Consider the following 21,987-nt stretch of genomic DNA (forward strand, 5'->3'; position numbering starts at 1 on the left):
TGTAAATGTCGTGATTTCAATTAACATACACATTTGTAATAAAAGAGCTTTTTGTATTTGTACCACATGATCTGTGGTTTGATCTGTGGCTTCTTCTTTTCTGTTCGTATGTTTCCTGCAGCTGCTGTTCAGAGACACTCTGACATGTGGTGGTAGCTGCAGAATGGACAAAACATCAGTTGAGAGGCTGCTGGGTGAGTCCAGTCTGCTGGATGTGTTGATGTCTGAATGTTGAGAGAAGATCACTGCTGCTTCCCACAGTAGATCAGTTATTACAGCTCAAACCTGAACAGGTGATTCTCTCTACAGAAAAACCTACAACACCACCTCCACCTGGTGATGTTCTGTCCGTACTTCATGTCCACTGTCCTGATGGTGTCTTTATATCGACATGTACCAACAGGTAACACTCTGAATCATTACAGACACTCATCAATCAATCAACATATTGTAGCAATTATTTATATTTTCAACTTTTTCTTGTGCACCTGTTCTGACAGTAGGAAATCACCTGGATGTATCTATGGGAACGACCTCGCGCACCCAAGCTGAGTATTGGATGGTGACAATGATGATGTCACCACAGAGCACTGTGATGTGATACAATCAGCAGAAAGTCTTCACTTTGTCAGATTCTGAACCCAGCAGTAAAGAGGAGGTGGATGTGATCTCTCCTGCAGGAGCTTCACTTTTCTCACCCATGCTGTTGCAGAAGTCAGCATGGAAAAACTGTATATCTGGCCATGATCAAAAGGAGTCAGAACTCACAGTACAGTGACTGTTAACATCAGTCTATAAGCTTATCATCTATGACCCATGTTCCTGTTTACAGTAATCCTGAAAAAAATCTAACAATTCAATAGTTTAAAATGTAGAACTGATGCCTATAAGGACACTGCACTGCACCCTGCCAAGCTGCTCAATGATTTTAAGGGGGTTTGGTATGATTTTACAAATGGAGAAATGCTTGACTTCATCCAGAAGAAAAGGAACAAGTGAAGAGAGAGAATCCAGTGTCAAAACATTTAAATGTGACCAAGGTTACGAGGTGAAAGATCCTCTGATTTCACAACTTACTCAAAGAGCGAGAGACGAGCATAAAACTAACCAAAGATTCAATATTCAAGATTCAAAGTGTTTCCCTGCACAATGAAATTCTCATTTTGCTGTTCACAATAAATGTCATAGAGTAAAGTAAAATAAAAATAGAAAAAAAATACAATAAAACACAAGAGCAAAAAAATAAAAGAGCAGTAAAAGTGAGGTAGTGTAGTTCTGAAATAATGAATGTGCAAAAGCAAAAATGTAAATCAATGTAAACAGTTATTTTATGTTCATGGTTGCAAACTCCTGTCAGCTGTTTAGGAGTCTGATGGCAGAGGGGAAGAAAGAGTTCTTCAGTCTTGAGGTTCTGCATTTCACACTTCTGTACCTCCATCCTGAGGGTAGAAGTGTGAACAGTCCGTGCTGGGGGTGGGAGGGGTCTTTGGGGATGGAAGCAGCTCTCCTGTGGACTCTGCGGTGCTAGATGCTCTGCAGAGAGGGCAGTGGAGGCCTGGTGATCTTCTGCTCAGTCTTCACTACTCTCTGCAGGCATTTGTGGTCCATGACAGTAGTGCTGCTGTACCACACAGTGATGCAGTTGGTCAGGACACTCTCAATGACGCAGCTGTAGAAGTTGCTGAGGATCTTAGGCGACATGCCAAACTTCCTCAGACTCCTCAGAAAATACAGCTGCTGTTGGTCCTTCTTGACCAGCTGCGTGACGTGTGGTGTCCAAGTGAGGTCCTCACTGATGTGAACACCCAGGTATTTAAAGTTGCTCATCCTCTCCACTTGAAGCTCCCGGATGAACAGTGGCTGATGCGTTCTCCTCTCCTTTCTCATGTCCACTATCATTTCCTTTGTCTTGTCCGTTATGAGAGTGAGGTTGTTGTCTCCACACCATTGCACCAGACTGTCCACCTCCCTCCAACAGGGTGTAGAGGATGGGGCTGAGTACACAACCCTGTGGAGTGACAATGTTTGTGATGATACTGGCTGAAGTCCTGTTACCAATCCTGACAGACTGAGGCCTGCCAGTCAGGAAGTCTAGGAGCCAGTCACAGAGGGTGGGGTACAAACTAAGTGTGGACAGTTTGTGGGTGAGTTTGTGGGAAATGAGCGTGTTGAAGGCGGAGCTGTAGTTGATGAAGAGTATCCTGAGGTATGAGTCCTTATTTTCCAGATGAGAAAGGGAGTAGTGGATGGCAGCAGTGATGGCACACGAGGTGGACATGTTGGGCTGGTAGGCATACTGCAGGGGGTCAATAGTGTCTGGTATGCTGCTCTGAATATGAAGGTGAGAACATCAGCCAGCTCGTTGGCACATCCACCCAGGAATGTTGTCTGGTCCTGCTGCTTTGCAGGGGTTGATCTTCCTCAGAGCTTTGTGTACCTGTGTTGTTGAGACGGTTGGTGGAGGGGAGGGGGGTTGAGTGGTCCAAGTTTGTGTGAGCCCCCTCTCTGCAGTGTAGCTGGGGGCCTCAAAGTGAGTGTAGAATGTGTTGAGGTCGTCCGGCAGGCTGTGTGATGAGGTGATGTGCTGCAGTTTTTGCCACATCTGCCCTGAGTCAGCAGTAGAGTAGAAGCTGTCCAGCTTCTCTCTGTACTGCGTCTTAGCCGCTATGATGGCTTTTCTCAGTCCGTACTTCGCAGCTTTGTACTCGGTCTCATTGCCTGATCTAAATGCAAGAGAGCGAGTACGCAGCATGTGACGTACCTAACTGCTTATCCAGGGCTTCTGGTTTGGAAACTTCCTGATTTGTATGGTGGGAACGATGTTATCAACACAAGTGCTGATGTACCCAGTCACATACTCAGCATAATCCTGTGCGCTGATGGAAGAGTCCTCCAGAGTGGCTGTAGCTTTAAACACATCCCAGTCTGTCAGAGCAAAACAGTCCTGCAGGGTGCTCTCAGTCTCTGGCATCCAGAGTTTAACCTGTTTGGTGACAGGGTGTGTTTGTTTCAGTCTTTGTCTGTAAGCAGGGTACAGGAACAAAGAGATGTGGTCTGAGTGTCCGAAGTGGGGGCGGGGTGCAGCCCTGTATGCACCACGTATGTTGCTGTAAACATGATCCAGAGTGTTCTTATCAAGTGTGGGAATGAAGTCACCAGCAACAATAAAAACAGCGTCAGGATGAGCCGTTTCTAACACGCTGATGACGTCATAGAGTTTGCTGATGCTGCGGTGGAGTTAGCTCGTGGGGGGATGTCAAATTCCCTCGGTAGATAATAAGGAGGCACTTCAGCAGTAGAAACTCCACATCTGGCGAACAGTGTTCATCAACCGTCTGTAGTTATGTTAGACTTTTTATTTTCCTTTGTCCTTTTCATCAACTCTCCAATACTAAATCTGTGATCTCCTATCGTCTGCTGGGTAATCGAGTTCTTATCGAACTAACTTCATAACATAACATCTTTCCCCCTATAAAGAAATACTATTTACCCCTAAGACTAAGTGCTGCCCGTAAGCATTTTAACTTTACTTGTAAACAATTCCTTAAACTTTGACACTTTTTTTTTTTTTACTTAAACGTCCACCTTTCCATCCTAAGACTTTTTAGCAACTCTCAATCATCTTCTTAGGTGACCGAACATGCCTGTTAGGTATGACCATTTTTTTGACCATTAATGTAAGTTTTATGGACATTTTCATTTTACTTTGAAGTCTGTTTGGTGCCACTTGCCAGACGTCATGTCCTGTGTGATTATTGTAACTCTGTGGAGATTTGAGCTGCATTTCTCAGTGCAAACTTTATTTTTTGTACATGTAGGGGTCAGATGTGCAGGAAAGGCCAGAAGACAATTTATATGGTTGTTTGATTGTCGTCTGCAGGAGCAAATTCATCGTGGGAAAAGAGTCTTCAGCGTTGCTTCTCTAAGTCCAATCCACACCTGTTACATCTTCCAAGAAAACTCTGTCCCTCAGACCTCACTGACTGCAAATCCTAACAACATGTGACTTTATGACCCTCTGTTATTTCCTTTAGTTCAGCATTAACCAGCTTTAAGACTAGCAGTTTTAGTTCTACCATTATTTGTAGGATTATTACTGGCAGGGTGAAACCTGGAAGCTGTTGAAGAAGAATCTGTACAGTGGCTCAGCTCTCTCCTGTTCAGAGTTTAGGTTCAGTTGGAACAACCAAGGAGGAGGAAACAAACATGATGAACAACAGTGGTGACCCAGTGAACTCTTCAAGTGACAATGAAATACTGGGAATCAGTGGGTGTTTCTACTCTGAGTCACTCACAGTGTCGAGCTCTGTAGCAGCAAAGCAATGGCTCATTCTAACACAAGCTGCATTAAATGCTATGTTTCATTATTGAGGTCATAGTGGTGGTGGAGTTACACTGCAGTGATTATATTAAGAAGTGGCTTTAATTGTTTTCCCCCCTACTCAAAATAAATGAATCAGTAATTTGATTTATACCATGTTTTTAAAGTAGAAGTTTATTCAATGATTATTCTGTGAATGTGCAAAGTGGAAATTGTTGGTTAAGTAAAAGTCACAAACAGCTCAGAGATGCAGGTTCCTTTATTAAAATCATCAACAATCTTCATAGAAGAAATTATTGAAGTCTATGAAGAACACTATTATTCCTGTGACACTAGACTTCCCTTGTACTGCTTGTGTTCCAGTGGTGAGTTTGTTGTCAGCTACTAACACTCCTGCCAGGAACCAAGAACCATCCTGATAACACATCAACGGACCTCCAGAAAACCCCTCAACAAAGAGGAAAAATGGAAAAGTTCAAGTCCAGTATGATCATTCTGACCCTGACCTCTGACCCTTTAAAGGATCAACAGACACTTTGATAAAATACAAACACACACCAACACACTGTGTGTAGGAACAATAATAATAATACTAATCTTATTATTCACCTGCTCCAGTGTCAAAGCTTCTGTACAAATGCTGTCACTCGATGTGTCCTCACAGTCCACCACAGAGGTCTGGAATTCCTGCAGAACTTGTTCCTCTAAAGTTGGGAGAATCAGAAAATGGTGACAAGTGGCATCAGAAGCAGGTTGTAATTATCTCTCTAACTTTACTATGTTTGATGGAAAGAGGTGAAATGATGCAGACAGTTAACATTACTGTGTCAGACTAGTGTCAGGGACTCACCCCCTCCTGCCCCGGAGCTCCAGCCTGCAACCCAGCACGTGGAGCCCACACTGAAGTTTCGTCCGGTGTCCACACAGATGGGCTGGATGGAGTCGGACAGGGGGGCGGGGGTCGCCAGATGCAGCGCTGCTGCATTAGACCCAGTGTGGTTGCTCAGAGTGATGTCTGTCACATTCAGTTTCACCTCAAAGGGGTTGGAGCCGTTCTGTTTCAGACGACCCAGGACCACGGTCCAATCAGATGCTGTGGCTGAACTGAGGGAGATAACATGAGCTAAATTAGGACTGAGGAGAACTCAACACTTTAAAACATGTGAGAACATGACTCCAGGTGTTTCACCTTGAGAAACAGTCGGCACTGCTCAGCACAAGGTCCTCGTTCACCAGAGTCCCACCACACACATGACGTCCATCCTTCTGGAGACTCGCCATCCACGGCCACTTACCATCTGTAACCTTCAGGCTTAGTCCCAGAAGACGATTACTCAGTGGGACCTGGCCACAGACATCAGCTGGAGACACATTTGAGCTTTAAAGCCTTGAAAACTTCAACTGTTTAGTTAAACCCACATAGATTAATTTGTCAGTTTGATGCAGTGGAGTCTTAAAGGTTTTTGTGTGATGAGCTGCAACAAGTTGAAAACACTGAGAATGACTGATTTGATCCAAGTGTTGAAATGGGTCAGAGCCATCACAGAGCCTGGACATGACAGGAAGTCAAGTTTGAAGCTGATCATCAACAATGTTCAGAGAAGAAATGAACCTACAAGCTCTTAGTGATGATTTAGTGATTTTCTTCTGAAATGTTTTAACATTTTGTTCTAATTCAATACATAAGTTGTTGGAATTGTCTGAATCCATTTGTGGAAATACTGCAGCTGATTTGCTCCAAAGGTTTGACACAAACCTCTGACAATCTGAAACATTTCTATCCAACAACAGTGTGAAGATCATCTTTAACTAAATCAGACAGGAGCAAACTGGGACTTACCATCCAGCTGTGAGAGACTCTCTGAAACACAGAACACAAAGAAACTGTTGAGGCTTTTCTGATACTTCTTGTACAACATTTGGACATGTGGTGGAAACAGGAGAGGATTGATTTTTATCATCTCTAACATTTATTACTAAACTCATTCAATCACATTTTTCCCTGAAAATACTATTTTCCAGTTACATAAATGTAATAAACCAACATTTAGTTGTTACTGTTTCTTTCATAAACAATTTGTGGTTTTTATAATATTTGCAGATAATATTTCTTGTCAAGCTGCATCGTTTCTAAAATCTTGCGGCACATGCTGAAATGAATGAAAGGAGCAAGTGGGGCGGCTGTAGCTCAGTTAGTAAAGTAATTGTCCACGGACCACAGGGTCAGTGGTTCTATCCCTGGTCTCGTCTATATGTCAAAGTGTCTCTGGCAAGACACTGAACCCCTAACAGCCCCTTCCCCTCCCCAGCTGTGCAGTGTTGGTCCAAGCCCGATAGAAATTGGGGAGGGTTGCGTCAGGAAGGGCATCCGGCGTAAACTCTGCCAAATCAACATGCGGACAATGATCCACTGTGGCGACACTGAACTCAAGGGAAAAAAATTACATCCAACATCCAACTTCTTGTGGAAATATTGGAGTCTCCTGCTTATCAATAGTGTCTTCCTGACTAAAGAATATACAACATCCTGATGATCTGATATTTCTATAAAACCAAAGTGTGAAGATGATCCATAATGAAATAAGACATTTGGAAGATAAATTTCATCTCTAACATTTATTACTAATTATTAACACATTTCTTTATAAACATTATTAAACTGTTTGCTTAAATAATAATAATAATAATAATAATAATAATAATAATAATAATAATAATAATAATAATATCGTTATTATTATTGTTGTTGTTGTTATTCTTAAATTCAACACAATACATTTTAGATTCCAAAGATTTAACGAGAATTTACTCATACTTACTCTTACATAATGTTAATAATTCAAAAACACTGTGACAGATTCCACTAATTATTTTGAGCTTGAAGCGAATTTTACTATTGTAAATATAGGAACATATGCAAAGCAATACAATTATATATATATAAAGTAATTATTTAATTTCTAATTAATGTAAATTAATTGAATTACTAAATGTTTGTTTCAGAAGTATAAATATTACATTAATACAAATTGTGTTTTAAGGAGAAGTTTAAATCAATGAATAAATGTCATAGAATTTAATTTTTGTCTCTTTTATTTAAAAACCAGAATATTTTTTCACAGTCCACATGCAGTAATGTTATGGACATTACTGCAGTCTAAAATATGAACTAATATCCTGAGGAAATAAATTCATAAACGTTCATCATTCAATCAATTTCTCACTCACTATGAAACACATTTTCTATATTATATGTTACAAATATTTATTTTTCCAACTGATTGTTTTTCCTTTTGTCCAAGATTTGATCAACATAAACTTCACTCATACATAATTCAAAAATACTCTGTGACAGATTCCACTAATTATTTTAAGCTTGAAGCGAATTTTACTATTGTAAATATAGGAACATATGCAAAGCAATACAAAAAAATGTAATGACATAATTTTAATTAATATAAATGACCTAAATTACTAAATGTTTTTTTTAATTATGTTTTATGGAGATGAGTGAATCAACAACTAATTAAAAATGTGTCTCTTTTATTTAAGAACCAGAATATTTTTTCACTGTCCACATGCAGTAATGTCCATAACAATCTAAAATATGAGCTAATATGCTGAGGAAATAAATTAATAAATGTTCATCATGCCATCAGTTTCTCACTCACTATGATTTCTATATTTTTTCTGACATATATTTTTCACCAACAGATAACATATTGAATGTTGGACTTGAAAGAGTTTTTTTAGAATTGACTCAGTTTGGACACTTTTTATTCCCTTCTGTCCTCACTTTTATCTAATGAAACATTAGTATTGCAACTAGTATTTTACTTGATTAAGTTTTACTTGTTCCCCAGTGTTTCCCTCACACAGCAGTAAGTAGATCTGAAACCTGATTGGTTCAGGTGTGGACAGTGAGGAGGTTCTTACCTGGTGTCAGCAGAGTCAGCAGAGTCACCACACACATCACTTTGTAGGAAGCCATCGCTGCAAGTGTCAAGTCCTCACATCTGACATGGTATAAATACCTTGTTCTCCCCCCTCCCTCCCTCAGACACACCTCTCTCTGCTTCTTTGACAAGCAATACATCAAACTAAACCGTTGTTGTGTCTTTTTACCAAACCAAGTTTAAGTCTTTTCCAGTTCAAAGAGATTCTGCACCATGTTCCTCAATCATTACTTCAGAAGCTGGATGGACGTCTTTGCTGACAAGGACTAATCATTCCTTGTTATTCATCTATAAAACCTTCCTAAATACAGAAATCTAGACTTTACACAAATGATTGGACCACTTGTGATGATTCAGTGAAGAAGTTTAAATGTGCTGACGACACGACACTAGTTGGGCTCAGAACAACATCAGATGTATCAGCATAGAGAAAGGAGCTGGTCTACAGATCATAATATTCACCTTTACATAGGGAAAAATAAAGAGATGGTTATAGTTTCTGGAAAAGGTTGTGGGGAAAACGATGACTATAATATCTGTGAAACTGAATTTTCATGAGCCACAGTTAAGACATGTGGATCAGAGCTGTGTGATGTGAACAACATCTCATATCCTGATAGAGTTAATGACAAATAAATTCAGCATAGAACAAAATGTGCAGCACACTTTGAGGTTTTTATCTGAAGATTATCTCTGGACTGTTGGACATTATTCTTGTGTAGGTGCTAACAGAGTGGTGTCTGTTGTGGTGATGCTGGAACGTACAGGCACGATGCTCCAAGTGAGGAGAAAGATTTGCAGAACTAGGCTGAAATGAATCATCAGTAAAATGTTTGTCATGCAAGAGACCCAATAAAACCACATGCTACAGTCAAGGTTGTGTTAAAATTGAAGGTGTGTTAATTGATTAACAACCTGAATGAAGCACTGAGTAAAATGGAAGAAAACATTCCACCTTAACCCTCCTGTTATGTTCAGGGTCAAATTGACCCGTTTTAAAGTTAACAATCTAAAAAAAATACTTACAGTTTTTTCGATTGCTAAACGACAGTGGGCACAACTGGAGTCACATGTGCAAAACTCTAACTACAGTCTGCACAGCAGCAGTTCATGTGGACCAAACTCTAGTTAGTTTTTCACTGCTTGAACACAGTTTTCAAAACTCTACACACTTATTCTATGACTTTAACCACAACCTGCACAACACTGTGGAAATACAGCACTTTGTTCAAATGCTAACACACTGCTGTCAAAACTGGGAACCACACATTCCAAACAGAATAGATTTCAGCCTTGTGCCTTTCAAACACTGCTGATTGAAATTTCAGATGGAAGGCTAAGCAGGTGTCTTGTTGTAGACTTGTTATATATATTTGTTAAATATATAGGTAGAGCTCAGAAAGAGTAATTTTGGAAATGGAGCAAGGAAGACGGGTTCGTGCAGGGAGAGGGGCCAAAGAAGACAAAGAGCTGTTATTTCAGATCCAAAAACTGCCCCCAACAGGAGGAAGAGGAAAAATATTTTCAGATGCGCAGGAAAATGCTGTCGTTGACATGGTTGTTGTCAACAATGCAATAAAACTGCGGGAGATTCAAGATAAAGTGCTGGCTGATAATGAAATATTTCTCATTACTGTAATTCTGTAAATTACTACAGACTATTGAAGCAAACTGCTAATTTTCATTTACCTTAAAGAATGTTATGTTCTAAAAAGTAAATAAATCATGTGAAAGAATTTCACTCTTTTCTTTGAAGAAAATATTACTTTGTATGAAGTCACTGAAATTGTTCCAACTGTAAAGATGAAAAGTTTGTATTTTCTGTATTGGTGTTTGATGCTAGTGTTTTTACTCTCAGTGTGTTCTGAGTGACAGTGTGTGTTATCTCAGTGAGGGTTGTGCATAGTGTTTGGCTGCACTGAGCCTGTTTTGAGCCATGTGTTAAGAGTTGTGTTGCTTGGAATGAGTTTTGCAGGTGATGTGAACTGTTTAGCTCAGGTGACAGTTGGTAGTTCAGACTGTAGTTAGAGTTTTGCACATGTAGCTCCAGTTGTGCCCACTGTCATTTAGCAATCGAAAAAAACTTTCACTTTGAAACTTCTCCTCATTGGCTTATTTAGTATCAACATATAAAATAAAAATGGTTCAGTTCACATATGTGTAACCCTCCTACATGTTTATATTACAAAGCTACTGTTTGGGTTAATTTGACATCTGCGACAAAATAGAAGCTAAAAAGAATCAGAAAGATCAATGTGTGTGTGTGTGTGTGTGTGAGAGTGTGAGACAGGGGTGTATTATTTCTCATAGTTGCAAAGAAACAAACAGGATTTGACCTTTCTGACTGTTTTTAGCTTCTATTTTCTGTGCCAGGTCAAATTGACCTGAACAGTATCTTTGTAATAGAAACATGTAGGAGGGTTACAAATATGTGAACTGAACCATTTTTATTTTATATGTTGATTACACTAAATAAACCAAGCAGGAGAAGTTTCAAAGTGAAAAAATACTTTTAAGTATTTTCTTTAGATTGTTAACTTTAAAACGGGTCAAATTGACCCTGAAGAGAAGACGTGTCTCATTTTAATTTATCAACATCACTCCATAAACAAAAACAATTCAAAATATAAAATACAAATTTTAAAAATCAATTGCATATAAATCTATTGTAAGTTATTTGTAGGTCTTTTCAGTTTACATTAAAAAAAGTTTTAACATGATCTTTTTGTAATAAATGAGTGACTTATGCTCATTGAACCATGATCTGTGAACAGTAAAGAACATCATTGAACTAAACATTGATTGAAATGGTTAGTAATGGAGTTAATGATGAGATAGAAACAATGTTTTTTGGGACTTTTTGGTCAAGTTGACCTGGGAACATCAAGGCTGTTCCTCAGAAACCAACATAACAGGAGGGTTAAAGGTTGTTGTAGCTCTTCAGCAGCATTAGCTGTGCTGCTAATGTTAACTACATTTTTGTGCTTTGTCCAAATAGCCGACGTTCCACAGATCAACAGAGACTGGATTAGTTTTCTCTCTTCATGCAACAAGTGATTCCAGAGTTGTTGGAAGTGATCAGACAGGAAACACCTGCTTTAATGTTAAAACATCTCTTAAAAACTCATTAATTTGAAATAGAGTTTGTTTTCCATCCTTTCATTATATTTATCTGATTATCCTGGAGCCTTTTCCAGCTGTGGTTTGTAAATATGTTTTATTTTACATTTACATTTACATTTAGTCATTTAGCAGACGCTTTTATCCGAAAAGTGTTCACAGTTCACGAGATACAAGTGCAAGAGAGCAGAAAGATTTTTTATTTATTTATTTTAAAGATTTAAGTGCATAGGAAGATGCGGAAGAGTTAAGTTTTCAGCAGCTTTTTAATATTGGGAGAGAATCAGCTGAGCGTGCAGCGTTTGGTAGCTCGTTCCACCATCGTGGGATCATTGCGCTGAACAGTTTTGCTTGGTTTATTCAACTGAACATTTTATTGTCTACAAAGTTTATTTTAATATATGAAAAACTCAACCTGAGATGGTTGAATGAACAATGGAAAGAATGTAATAAAGACCTGAATGGATGTTTAACAACTTGTTGTCCTTCCTGTGGCATCATGTTCTGTCCATTTGTCAGACACTTAATTAATCTGATATAAAAGCTGAAGTTACCTTTGACCTCAGTGAGACACACAGTGTTTAATTAAGTCCAGTTTCTGGCAGCATTTGATGCCCAAAGCAACATTTCCTCAGAAAGGGAGTGACGCAGGTTTTCTGGTAAAAAGCATTTGTCCATAAATTTTAATATTTTTAACTTTGTTTTTGAGAAACGCTCCATTGGTTTGGTGATAACAGAGAAACATTAACACAGAAACATGTGATCTATGGTTTGGCAAAGAAGCAGAGAGAGGTTTGTGTGAGGGAGGGAGGGGGGGGGGGGGAGGGGGGGGGGGGGGGAAGGTGATTATGCCAGAGCTGATGTGATGAAGTGATTCTTAATGATTTCTTACAACATGAAAGAAAAAAGAAAGAAAAAATATAATAATAATATATAAGTATATTTAATATAATGTACAAAAGAAAAACTGAACACTGATGAACTGAGATCTGTGGTGAGGGGGCAGCAGTGGCTCAGGTGGTGACTGTCCACCTGTCGACCGTAGCTTCAGTGTTTCTCAGCCCGACTGTGTAGAGTCATATGTGGAAATGTACCTGGACAAGACCCTGAACCCCCAAACTGACCATCACAAACTGTTGAGCTTGTGTGAGCCAGCACACATCTGACAGACCACATGATCTGAAGTGGAAACCCTGAGCTGATGGGAGAAACTGAACCAGGAAAGAAATCGTGTTTCATAGTGAGTGAGAAACTGATGGAAAGATGAACATTTATGAATTTATTTCCTCAGCATATAAGCTCATATTTTAGATTGTTATGGACATTACTGCATGTAGACAGTGAAGAAATATTCTGGTTCTTAAATAAAACAGAACAAACAATATTAAAATTAGATTTAGTTATTCAGGTCATTTATATTAATTAAGATTATGTCATTAGATTTTTTTGTATTGCTTTGCATTTTTTTCTATATTTACTAGAAGTAAAATTCGCTCCAAAATCAAAAATCCAAGATCCAAGTAATTAGTGGAATCTGTCACAGAGTGTTTTTGAATTATTTACATTATGTGAAGTTTACATAGATCAAATCTTGGACAGAAGGAAAATAAATAGAGAAAAAAAAACTTTTGGATTAGATGGTTGGACTCGTGCGGTAAGCGTATTGCGTCACTTCCTGTTTTTGCACACTCTTGGGTTTCTAGCAAAAGACTGTGTTATGCCCCTGGTCTAGGGGAACCTAGACATAACATGATGTGCTCCACCACTGCTTCCATTCCAAGCAAAACCAGACCAGAAGTGTTGTAAACGGTAGCTAATTTATTTACTTGGGATGTGAGCAATGCCCCAAAACAACAACCAAAAACTCTAACACCATCCCTGTCTGACCTAAACAACCAAATAAATTCAAAACAAATGACAGGGTGTCTAACCTGAACTCCTAACCCAAAACAGGAGAAAAAGTAGTAACAAAAAAGGGCTTCTCACTCCTACTGTGGAGAAGCTACTTTACACAAATATCCAAATCCACAAAAACAAAGTGCAGAGCTCCCTGTGAGTCCAGTTGAGAGTCGCATACAGAATGCTGGGTTGGTTGTGAGTGGCAGAAGTGGACCAGCTGGGGCTGCTGTCATCTGTTATAAATGGAGAAGGCCGCTCCATCCTGTCCAATCAGGTGGCGACAATGAGTTTGAATGGACCAATCCGTGCCGACCACCTGTGGCTCAACCCCCCCCTCAGACACACCCACACAAAAACACAGGAGGAGGAGAAAAAGACAACATAACAACAACACACATAATGACTCAGGTCATAACAACTGTTTACTGATTAATTGTAGCTCTTAAGCTAATCGGACGTCACTAAAATGAACGTTGAATCTCTGTGTAACTTCAATAAAACAATGTCGGACGCCGTAGTTTTCTCTGGACCCCTGCCAAATCTGACCAGTGACGACATGTACACACGCATGTCGTCATTCAACCGCTGGCTGTCTAGGTGGTGTCCAGCAAATGATGTGGGCTACATAGACAATTGGAAACGTTTTTGGGGAAAACCTAGGCTGATTAGGAGAGATGGCATCCATCCTACTTTAGATGGTGCAGCTTTCTTATCCAGAAATATGGCTGGTTTTATTAGACAACCAAAAGAATGACAATCCAGAGTTGAGCCTAGGATGCAGAGATCCAGTCCTACACGTCTCTCTGCAGTGTCCTTTCAACGGTCACCCCCCCACAACTCCCACATACCTATAGAGACTGTGTCTGTTCCCCAACCAACTAAATTACATAAACTAAAAACGACAACAAGAGGAGTTAATCATGATAAACTAATAAAGGTTAAGACTACTCCTCTTACAGAACAAAACCCCAAAACTATTAAATGTGGATTATTAAATATCAGATCTCTCTCTTCTAAAACTCTGTTAGTTAGTGACTTAATAAACAATCATCAATTCAATTTATTTTCTCTTACTGAAACTTGGTTGCAGCAGGAAGAATATTTCAGTCTAAATGAGTCATATTAATTATCATGTTCCTAGAAGCACAGGCCGAGGTGGAGGAGTAGCAGCAATCTTCCATTCTAATTTATCAACTCATTTGAGAGACTTACTTTTAGCCTTTCACACCCAAACTGGAAAACTCAAAAACGACTAGTATTTGTTATCATGTACCCTCCTCCAGGCCCTTCTTCAGAGTTTTGCAGCCTCACTACGTACAATAGTCGATAGTGTTGCCCCTCTGAAAAAGAAGGCAGTAAACCAGAAGAGGTGATCTCCGTGGTATAGTTCACAAACACGCAACTTAAAACGGGCAACACGAAAGTTAGAAAGGAAGTGGCGTTCCAGAAATTTAGAAGAATCTCATTTAAGTGGCATCAGAAATGGAATCTGAACTGGGAGCTGGTTCCACAGGAGAGGAGCTTGATAGCTAAAGGCTCTGCCTCCCATTCTACCTTTGGAAATTCTGCGAACCACAGGTAGGCCTGGATTTCCCATAATTCTTTACTTTTAAACTCAATGCGTAAAACACAGTGCTCACAGTCTTCGCTCTAATTCATCCCAAAGTCGTTCTATTGGGTTGGGGTCAGGACTCTATTACTAAAGATAAATTGATGATTTCTAATACAAACGTATCTGTAGGAGCCTAAATGCAGTTTATGTTTGGTTGATTACAGCAATTTAAGTTAATAGATAAAGTCTTAAAATAAGTGGAAGAAATATTTGCCATATTCAGCAAGTTTGTTTAATTTTTTGGATGGGAATTGTGTTTGGTTAATTTCTAATTTTTGGTTAAAATGCTTTATATCAGAAAGAAACTATGATTGTTATTTTTGAATAAATAAGTGCTTTTATTCTGATAGACTAGAGGGAGGGGAAGTCAGGTGACAGGTTACGAAAACAGGGTTTTTTGGACTGCAGTTTCAGGACCATGTTTGTCAGTCTGTAAAGTAAAACAAAACAAAAAAAAGGTGTTTTGCATTGCTCTTTAATATTTTGATGACCATGTTGGCCATTTTGTTAAATAACAACACCATGTTTTATTTTGTAAATGAACCTTAGTGGTTAAAGAATGTTAGAAAGTCTCATGTAATAAATACAAGTAGTGAATGTCTCAAGGGATTAAAGTTTTATGAAAAAGAAGTATTAAGTATTTAATTTGTAAAAGTCAAATGTTTTATCTGGTCTGGAGTTAGCATGGCACATTCATAGAGCCCCGAAAGCTTAACCTTTAATGGATGTGGACAGACTTCAATGTAATGATGTAAGTGTGTTCTTTGCCACTGTTTTAAAATCTGGTTCAGTTCCTGTTGGGAAAGATAATCTGTGAAAAAAACAATGCTTAATGAAATCTTGCATGTTATCTAATGGGAAGCACAGAGCTGATGTCCTGTATTTAGTTCTACCACATTGGCCTCTACCATAAAAACAGCATTACACTGCATTCTTGAATGTATACAGCTTTTAAAAGGTCTTACATTTCACTTGATGTTAATCTGTTACACTTTTGTTTATACTGAAAGTTGTTTTATGAAAGTTTGCTCATTTTAAATAAAATGTTCATGACTTTTAAATTATCTTCATGACTTTTTTTCTTTAATTAAGATATAGCCAATTATTTAAATAGTAATAACATAATGTACTTATACACATGAGACATCATAAATCCTATGCTGTTTAGTGGTTAAGTAAACATTAAGTAATTGTATAAAGTAAATCAGCTATATTGCAAAATGCATAATTGAGTGGTTTACTGTTAGTTTTACATTTACATTTAGTCATTTAGCAGATGCTTTTATCCAAAGCAACTTACAAGTGAGGTACAAGGCAACAAAATCAAAAAAAAAAATCAAGGAGAAAACATCAATGGAAAGTCCTATCAAAAAAGTGTTCACAATTCACAAGATGCAAGGGCGAGAAAGAGCAGAAAGGACGTTATTTTTTTTTTTAAAGAGACTGAGGAGACGTGGTCCTTAAAGCTCAGTTGGTCATCGATGATGACCCCCAGATTTTTGGCCGACTTAGTGGGAAAATCACTGTAGATCCAATGTTGATGCTGATGTTGTGTTGCGTCGAAGGTCTGGCTGGGAAGACAAGGACTTCGGTCTTGGAGAGGTTGAGCTGAAGATGTGTCCCTCTCATCCAGGAAGAATTGTCTGAGAGACAGGCAGAGATGTGCGATAAGACAGTGGAGTCGTCCAGCGGAAAGGACAGGAAGAGCTGTGTGTCATCAGCATAGCAGTGATAGGAAAGACCATGTGAGTGGATGATAGAGCCCAGGGATGTAGTATAGACAGAAAAGAGAAGAGGACCAAGAACTGAGCCCTGCAGCACACAGGTAGAGAAGCTACGAGAGTGAGAAAGATGCCGCTGCCAGGATTGTTTGTCAAAGAAGCAGAGAGAAGTTTTAGAAGAAGGTGTTTATGCCAGAGCTGGTGTGATGAAGTGAATCTTAATGGTTTCCTACAAAGTGACGTGTAAAAAAATCAAGTGATATACAGGTATATTTAATATTATATATAGAAGAAAAAATTAACACAGATTAACCGATACATTGTAGAGAAACAAGCTCAGGGTTCCACTGCTTCTCCATTATTGCTGAGTGGTGTTTTCTGCACTTTGTAGTTGTTATTATGCTCATTTTATAATGTTATTTGAAATCCACCCACCCGTCTGTCTTACATAAAACCCTAAAACATCTTGTTATTTTCTTAATCGGATGTCAAGTATGATTTCCTGCTTTAACTCTTGTCTTTCTATGAAGAGACAGGACTTAACCCCTGAAATCTTCCCCATTTGCCAAATGAGTGATTCCACCTCCTCCATCTTAGTTCAGTGTCCAATATTATTAAAATAATCTGCCAAAGCAATAATCTGAGTCTCTCCAAGTTTGATTTCCTTCTTCTATCTTGAGTGTTTAGTCCTTGCGAGTCCTTTGTATGTGACACGCCTGGTACATGTCCAATGTCTGTATAAACTAATGTGACAAGCTTCCTGAAACTGGAACAATAATTTCTCTTAAGACACACTTTGGTGCTGTAGCATATTTTTATCAATAGATGGGCTACTATACCTCTAGAGGGTCTATAGCTACACCCCAGCACATGATCATTTTGTGAACGTGCACAGTGGAAATCACTGATTTCAATAAAAGTCACAAACAGCTCAGAGATGCAGGTGCCTTTATTAAAATCATCATGTGAAGCAGATCTTAAACAATGTTCAGAGAAGAAATGACTGAACAGGAAACTTCTATTCTTGTGGGATCATTGTGTGACTCCTCTCCTGCACAGCTGTTAGTCACTGCTGGATAATCAGAGCTAAACTACTGGTGGATGAAAGAAGACTCTGCTCTATCCAAGGTGAACAGCAGCTCACACTGCAGTGGAGAACATGAACATCTGCTGCAGGAACCCTGGATGTCTGATTGAACAACTTCACTACTCTACACACTCTGCTATGTGGATTATTAGAGGAGCTTTAAGATCAGACTGTGTCTAAAATAATTAATTCTTTATAGACATTTGTGTCAGACACATGGTGGAAATCAGGTGTAGTTGGAGGTTTTATGAGATGTGGTGACAAATGGGATGAAAAAGAGATGGAAGGAAAAAAAAGAGACAAGAGAGCAGGAGCTCCCCCTTTATTGGTCAGTGCTTCTGTAGGTGAGTTATCTTTGTTTCTTAAAGATCAAAAGCATATATACGTCAATTGACTTCGCTTGTACTGCTTGTGGTCCACTGGTGAGTTTGTTGTCAGCTACTAACACTCCTGCCAGGAACCAAGAACCATCCTGCTGACACATCAACGGACCTCCAGAAAACCCCTGAACAAAGAGGAAAAATGAAAATGTTCAAGTCCAGTATGGTCATTCTGAGCCTGACCTCTGACCCTTTAAACGACCAACAGACACTTTGATAAAATACAAACACACACCAACACACTGTGTGTAGGAACAATAATAATAATACTAATCTGATTATTCACCTGCTCCAGTGTCAAAGCTTCTGTACAAATGCTGTCACTCGATGTGTCCTCACAGTCCACCACAGAGGTCTGGAATTCCTGCAGAACTTGTTCCACTAAAGTTGGGAGAATCAGAAAATGGTGACAAGTGGCATCAGAAGCAGGTTGTAATTATCTCTCTAACTTTACTATGTTTAATGGAAAGAGGTGAAATGATGCAGACAGTTAACAGTGTGTCAGACTAGTGTCAGGGACTCACCCCCTCCTGCCCCGGAGCTCCAGCCTGCAACCCAGCACGTGGAGCCCACACTGAAGTTTCGTCCGGTGTCCACACAGATGGGCAGGATGGAGTCGGACAGGGGGGCGGGGGTCGCCAGATGCAGCGCTGCTTCATTAGGCCCAGTGTGGTTGCTCAGAGTGATGTCTGTCACATTCAGTTTCACCTCAAAGGGGTTGGAGCCGTTCTGTTTCAGACGACCCAGGACCACGGTCCAATCAGATGCTGTGGCTGAACTGAGGGAGATAACATGAGCTAAATTAGGACTGAGGACAACTCAACACTTTAAAACATGTGAGAACATGACTCCAGGTGTCTCACCTTGAGAAACAGTCGGCACTGCTCAGCACAAAGTCCTCGTTCACCAGAGTCCCACCACACACATGATGTCCATCCTTCTGTAGACTCGCCATCCACGGCCACTTACCATCTGTAACCTTCACGCCTAGTCCCAGAAGACGATTACTCAGTGGGACCTGGCCACAGACATCAGCTGGAGACACATTTGAGCTTTAAAGCCTTGAAAATTTCAACTGTTTAGTTAAACCCACAAAGATTAATTTTAGATGATGGTGGAGATCCCACAGTTTCCAAAGAGACCAAAATAATGTCCAAGACTCCTGTGATTTTTCACTTTGATGCAGTGGAGTCTTAAAGGTTTTTGTGTGATGAGCTGCAACAAGTTGAAAACACTGACAATGACTGATTTGATCCAAGTGTTGAAATGGGTCAGAGCCATCACAGAGCCTGGACATGACAGGAAGTCAAGTTTGAAGCAGATCATCAACAATGTTCAGAGAAGAAATGAACCTACAAGCTCTTAGTGATGATTTAGTGATTTTCTTCTGAAATGTTTTGAAACTTTGTTCTAATTCAATACATCAGTTGTTGGAATTGTCTGAATCCATTTGTGGAAATACTGCAGCTGATTTGCTCCAAAGGTTTGACACAAACCTCTGACAATCTGAAACATTTCTATCCAACAACAGTGTGAAGATCATCTTTAACTAAATCAGACAGGAGCAAACTGGGACTTACCATCCAGCTGTGAGAGACTCTCTGAAACACAGAACACAAAGAAACTGTTGAGGCTTTTCTGATACTTCTTGTACAACATTTGGACATGTGGTGGAAACAGGAGAGGATTGATTTTTATCATCTCTAACATTTATTACTAAACTCAATCAAACACATTTTTCCCTGAAAATACTATTTACACATAAAAAAATTTAATTACATAAATTTAATTAATATAAATTACATGAATAAATAAATGAAATATAATCAGATAAATAAATGTTATTTTATTTCAAATTGTGTTTTATGGAAATGAGTGAATCAATAAATAATTGTCATAGAATTTAAAGTTTGTTTCTTTAATTCAAAAACCAGAATATTTCTTCACTGTCCACATGCAGAAATGTCCATAACAATCTAAAATATGAGCTAATATGCTGAGGAAATAAATTCATAAATGTTCATCTTTCCATCAGGTTGTCACTCACTATGAATCAATCTACACAGTCGGGCTGAGAATCACTGAAGCTACGGTCGACAGGTGGACAGTCACCACCTGAGCCACTGCTGCCCCCTCACCACAGATCTCAGTTCATTTTTTTGCGTTTTTTTCTTTTATATTACATATATTACATATATACATTACATATATTTTTTACACATTGAATGTTGGACTTCAAAGAGTTTTTTAAGAATTGACTCAGTTTGGACAGTTTTTATTCCCTTCTGTCCTCACTTTGATCTAAAGAAACATTAGTATTGCACCTAGTATTTTACTTGATTAAGAGGTTTTAAATGGTAAATAGTCGCTTACATAGCACTTTTATCCAAAGCACTTTACTTCGACATGTAGTCGGGAGCGGGGATTGAACCACTGAACCTGTCGTCCATGGTCAATTGCCTAACCAACTGAAACCTGATTGGTTCAGGTGTGGACAGTGAGGAGGTTCTTACCTGGTGTCAGCAGAGTCAGCAGAGTCACCACACACATCACTTTGTAGGAAGCCATCGCTGCAAGTGTCAAGTCCTCACATCTGACATGGTATAAATACCTTGTTCTCCCCCCTCCCTCCCTCAGACACACCTCTCTCTGCTTCTTTGACAAGCAATACATCAAACTAAACCGTTGTTGTGTCTTTTTACCAAACCAAGTTCAAGTCTTTTCCAGTTCAACACCATGTTCCTCAATCATTACTTCAGAAGCTGGATGGACGTCTTTGCTGACAAGGACTAATCATTCCTTGTTATTCATCTATAAAACCTTCCTACATACAGAAATCTAGACTTTACACAAATGTTTTTACCACTTGTGATGACTCAGTGAAGAAGTTTAAATGTGCTGACGACACGACACTGGTTGGGCTCAGAACAACATCAGATGTATCAGCATAGAGAAAGGAGCTGGTCTGCAGATCATAATCTTCACCTTTACATTGGGAAAAATAAAGAGATGGTCATAGTTTCTGGAAAAGGTTGTGGGGAAAACAATGACTGTATATAATATCTGGGAACCTGAATTTACATGAGCCACAGTTAAGACATGTGGATCAGAGCTGTGTGATATGACCAACATCTCATATCCTGATAGAGTTAATGAAAAATTCAGTTAAGCATAGAACAAAATGTGCAGCACACTTTGTGGTTCTTATCTGAAGAAAACATTCCACCTTAAAGGTTGTTGTAGCTCTTCAGCAGAATTAGCTGTGCTGCTAATGTTAACTACATTTTTGTGCTTTGTCCAAATAGCCGACGTTCCACAGATCAACAGAGACTGGATTAGTTTTCTCTCTTTATGCAACAAGTGATTCCAGAGTTGTTGGAAGTGATCAGACAGGAAACACCTGCTTTAATGTTAAAACATCTCTTAAAACCCCATTAATTTGAATTAGAGTTTGTTTTCCATCCTTTCATTATTTTTATCTGATTATCCTGGAGAATTTTCCAGATGTGGTTTGTAAAAATATTTTATCCTACTGGACATTTATTGTCTGTAAATCTTTTTTTAATATATGAAAAATTCAACCGGAGATTTTTGAATAAACACTGGACTGAATGTACTAAGGAGTAGATGGTTGGACTCGTGTGGTAAGTGTATTGCATCACTTCCTGTTTTTGCACACTCTTGGGTTTGTACCAAAGGACTGTTTACTGATTAATTGTAGCTCTTACGCAAATCAGAGGTCACTAACATGAACATTGAATCAATGTGTAACTTTACCAAAACAATGTCGGACTCCGTAGTTTTCTCTGGACCCCTGCCAAATCTTACCAGTGACGACATGTCGTCATTCAACGCGGGCTGTCTAGGTGTTGTCCAGCAAATGATGTGGGC

General features: G+C 39.1%; 1 protein-coding gene and 1 long non-coding RNA gene across 2 annotated transcripts; both read right to left on the minus strand.

Annotated features, from left to right (window-relative positions):
- Window positions 1-4,534: 4,534 nt before the first annotated feature.
- Window positions 4,535-5,476, minus strand: LOC137137083 (uncharacterized). Its single transcript, XR_010915670.1, has 3 exons — window positions 5,172-5,476; window positions 4,931-5,025; window positions 4,535-4,769 (listed from the first exon to the last, which is right to left on the minus strand). It is a non-coding gene; the product is annotated as an uncharacterized lncRNA (long non-coding RNA).
- Window positions 5,477-17,939: 12,463 nt separating this feature from the next.
- On the minus strand, window positions 17,940-19,066 carry LOC137137054 (tryptase gamma-like). The gene is made up of 4 exons (XM_067522938.1): window positions 18,960-19,066; window positions 18,621-18,874; window positions 18,383-18,477; window positions 17,940-18,221 (listed from the first exon to the last, which is right to left on the minus strand). Exons 1-4 carry the CDS (start codon window positions 19,049-19,051, stop codon window positions 18,066-18,068), a joined length of 597 nt encoding a protein of 198 aa, XP_067379039.1. The 5' UTR covers window positions 19,052-19,066; the 3' UTR covers window positions 17,940-18,065.
- Window positions 19,067-21,987: the final 2,921 nt, after the last annotated feature.

The sequence above is a fragment of the Channa argus genome, chromosome 12, assembly GCF_033026475.1.
Source record: "Channa argus isolate prfri chromosome 12, Channa argus male v1.0, whole genome shotgun sequence".
NCBI classification, from domain to species: Eukaryota; Metazoa; Chordata; class Actinopteri; order Anabantiformes; family Channidae; genus Channa; species Channa argus.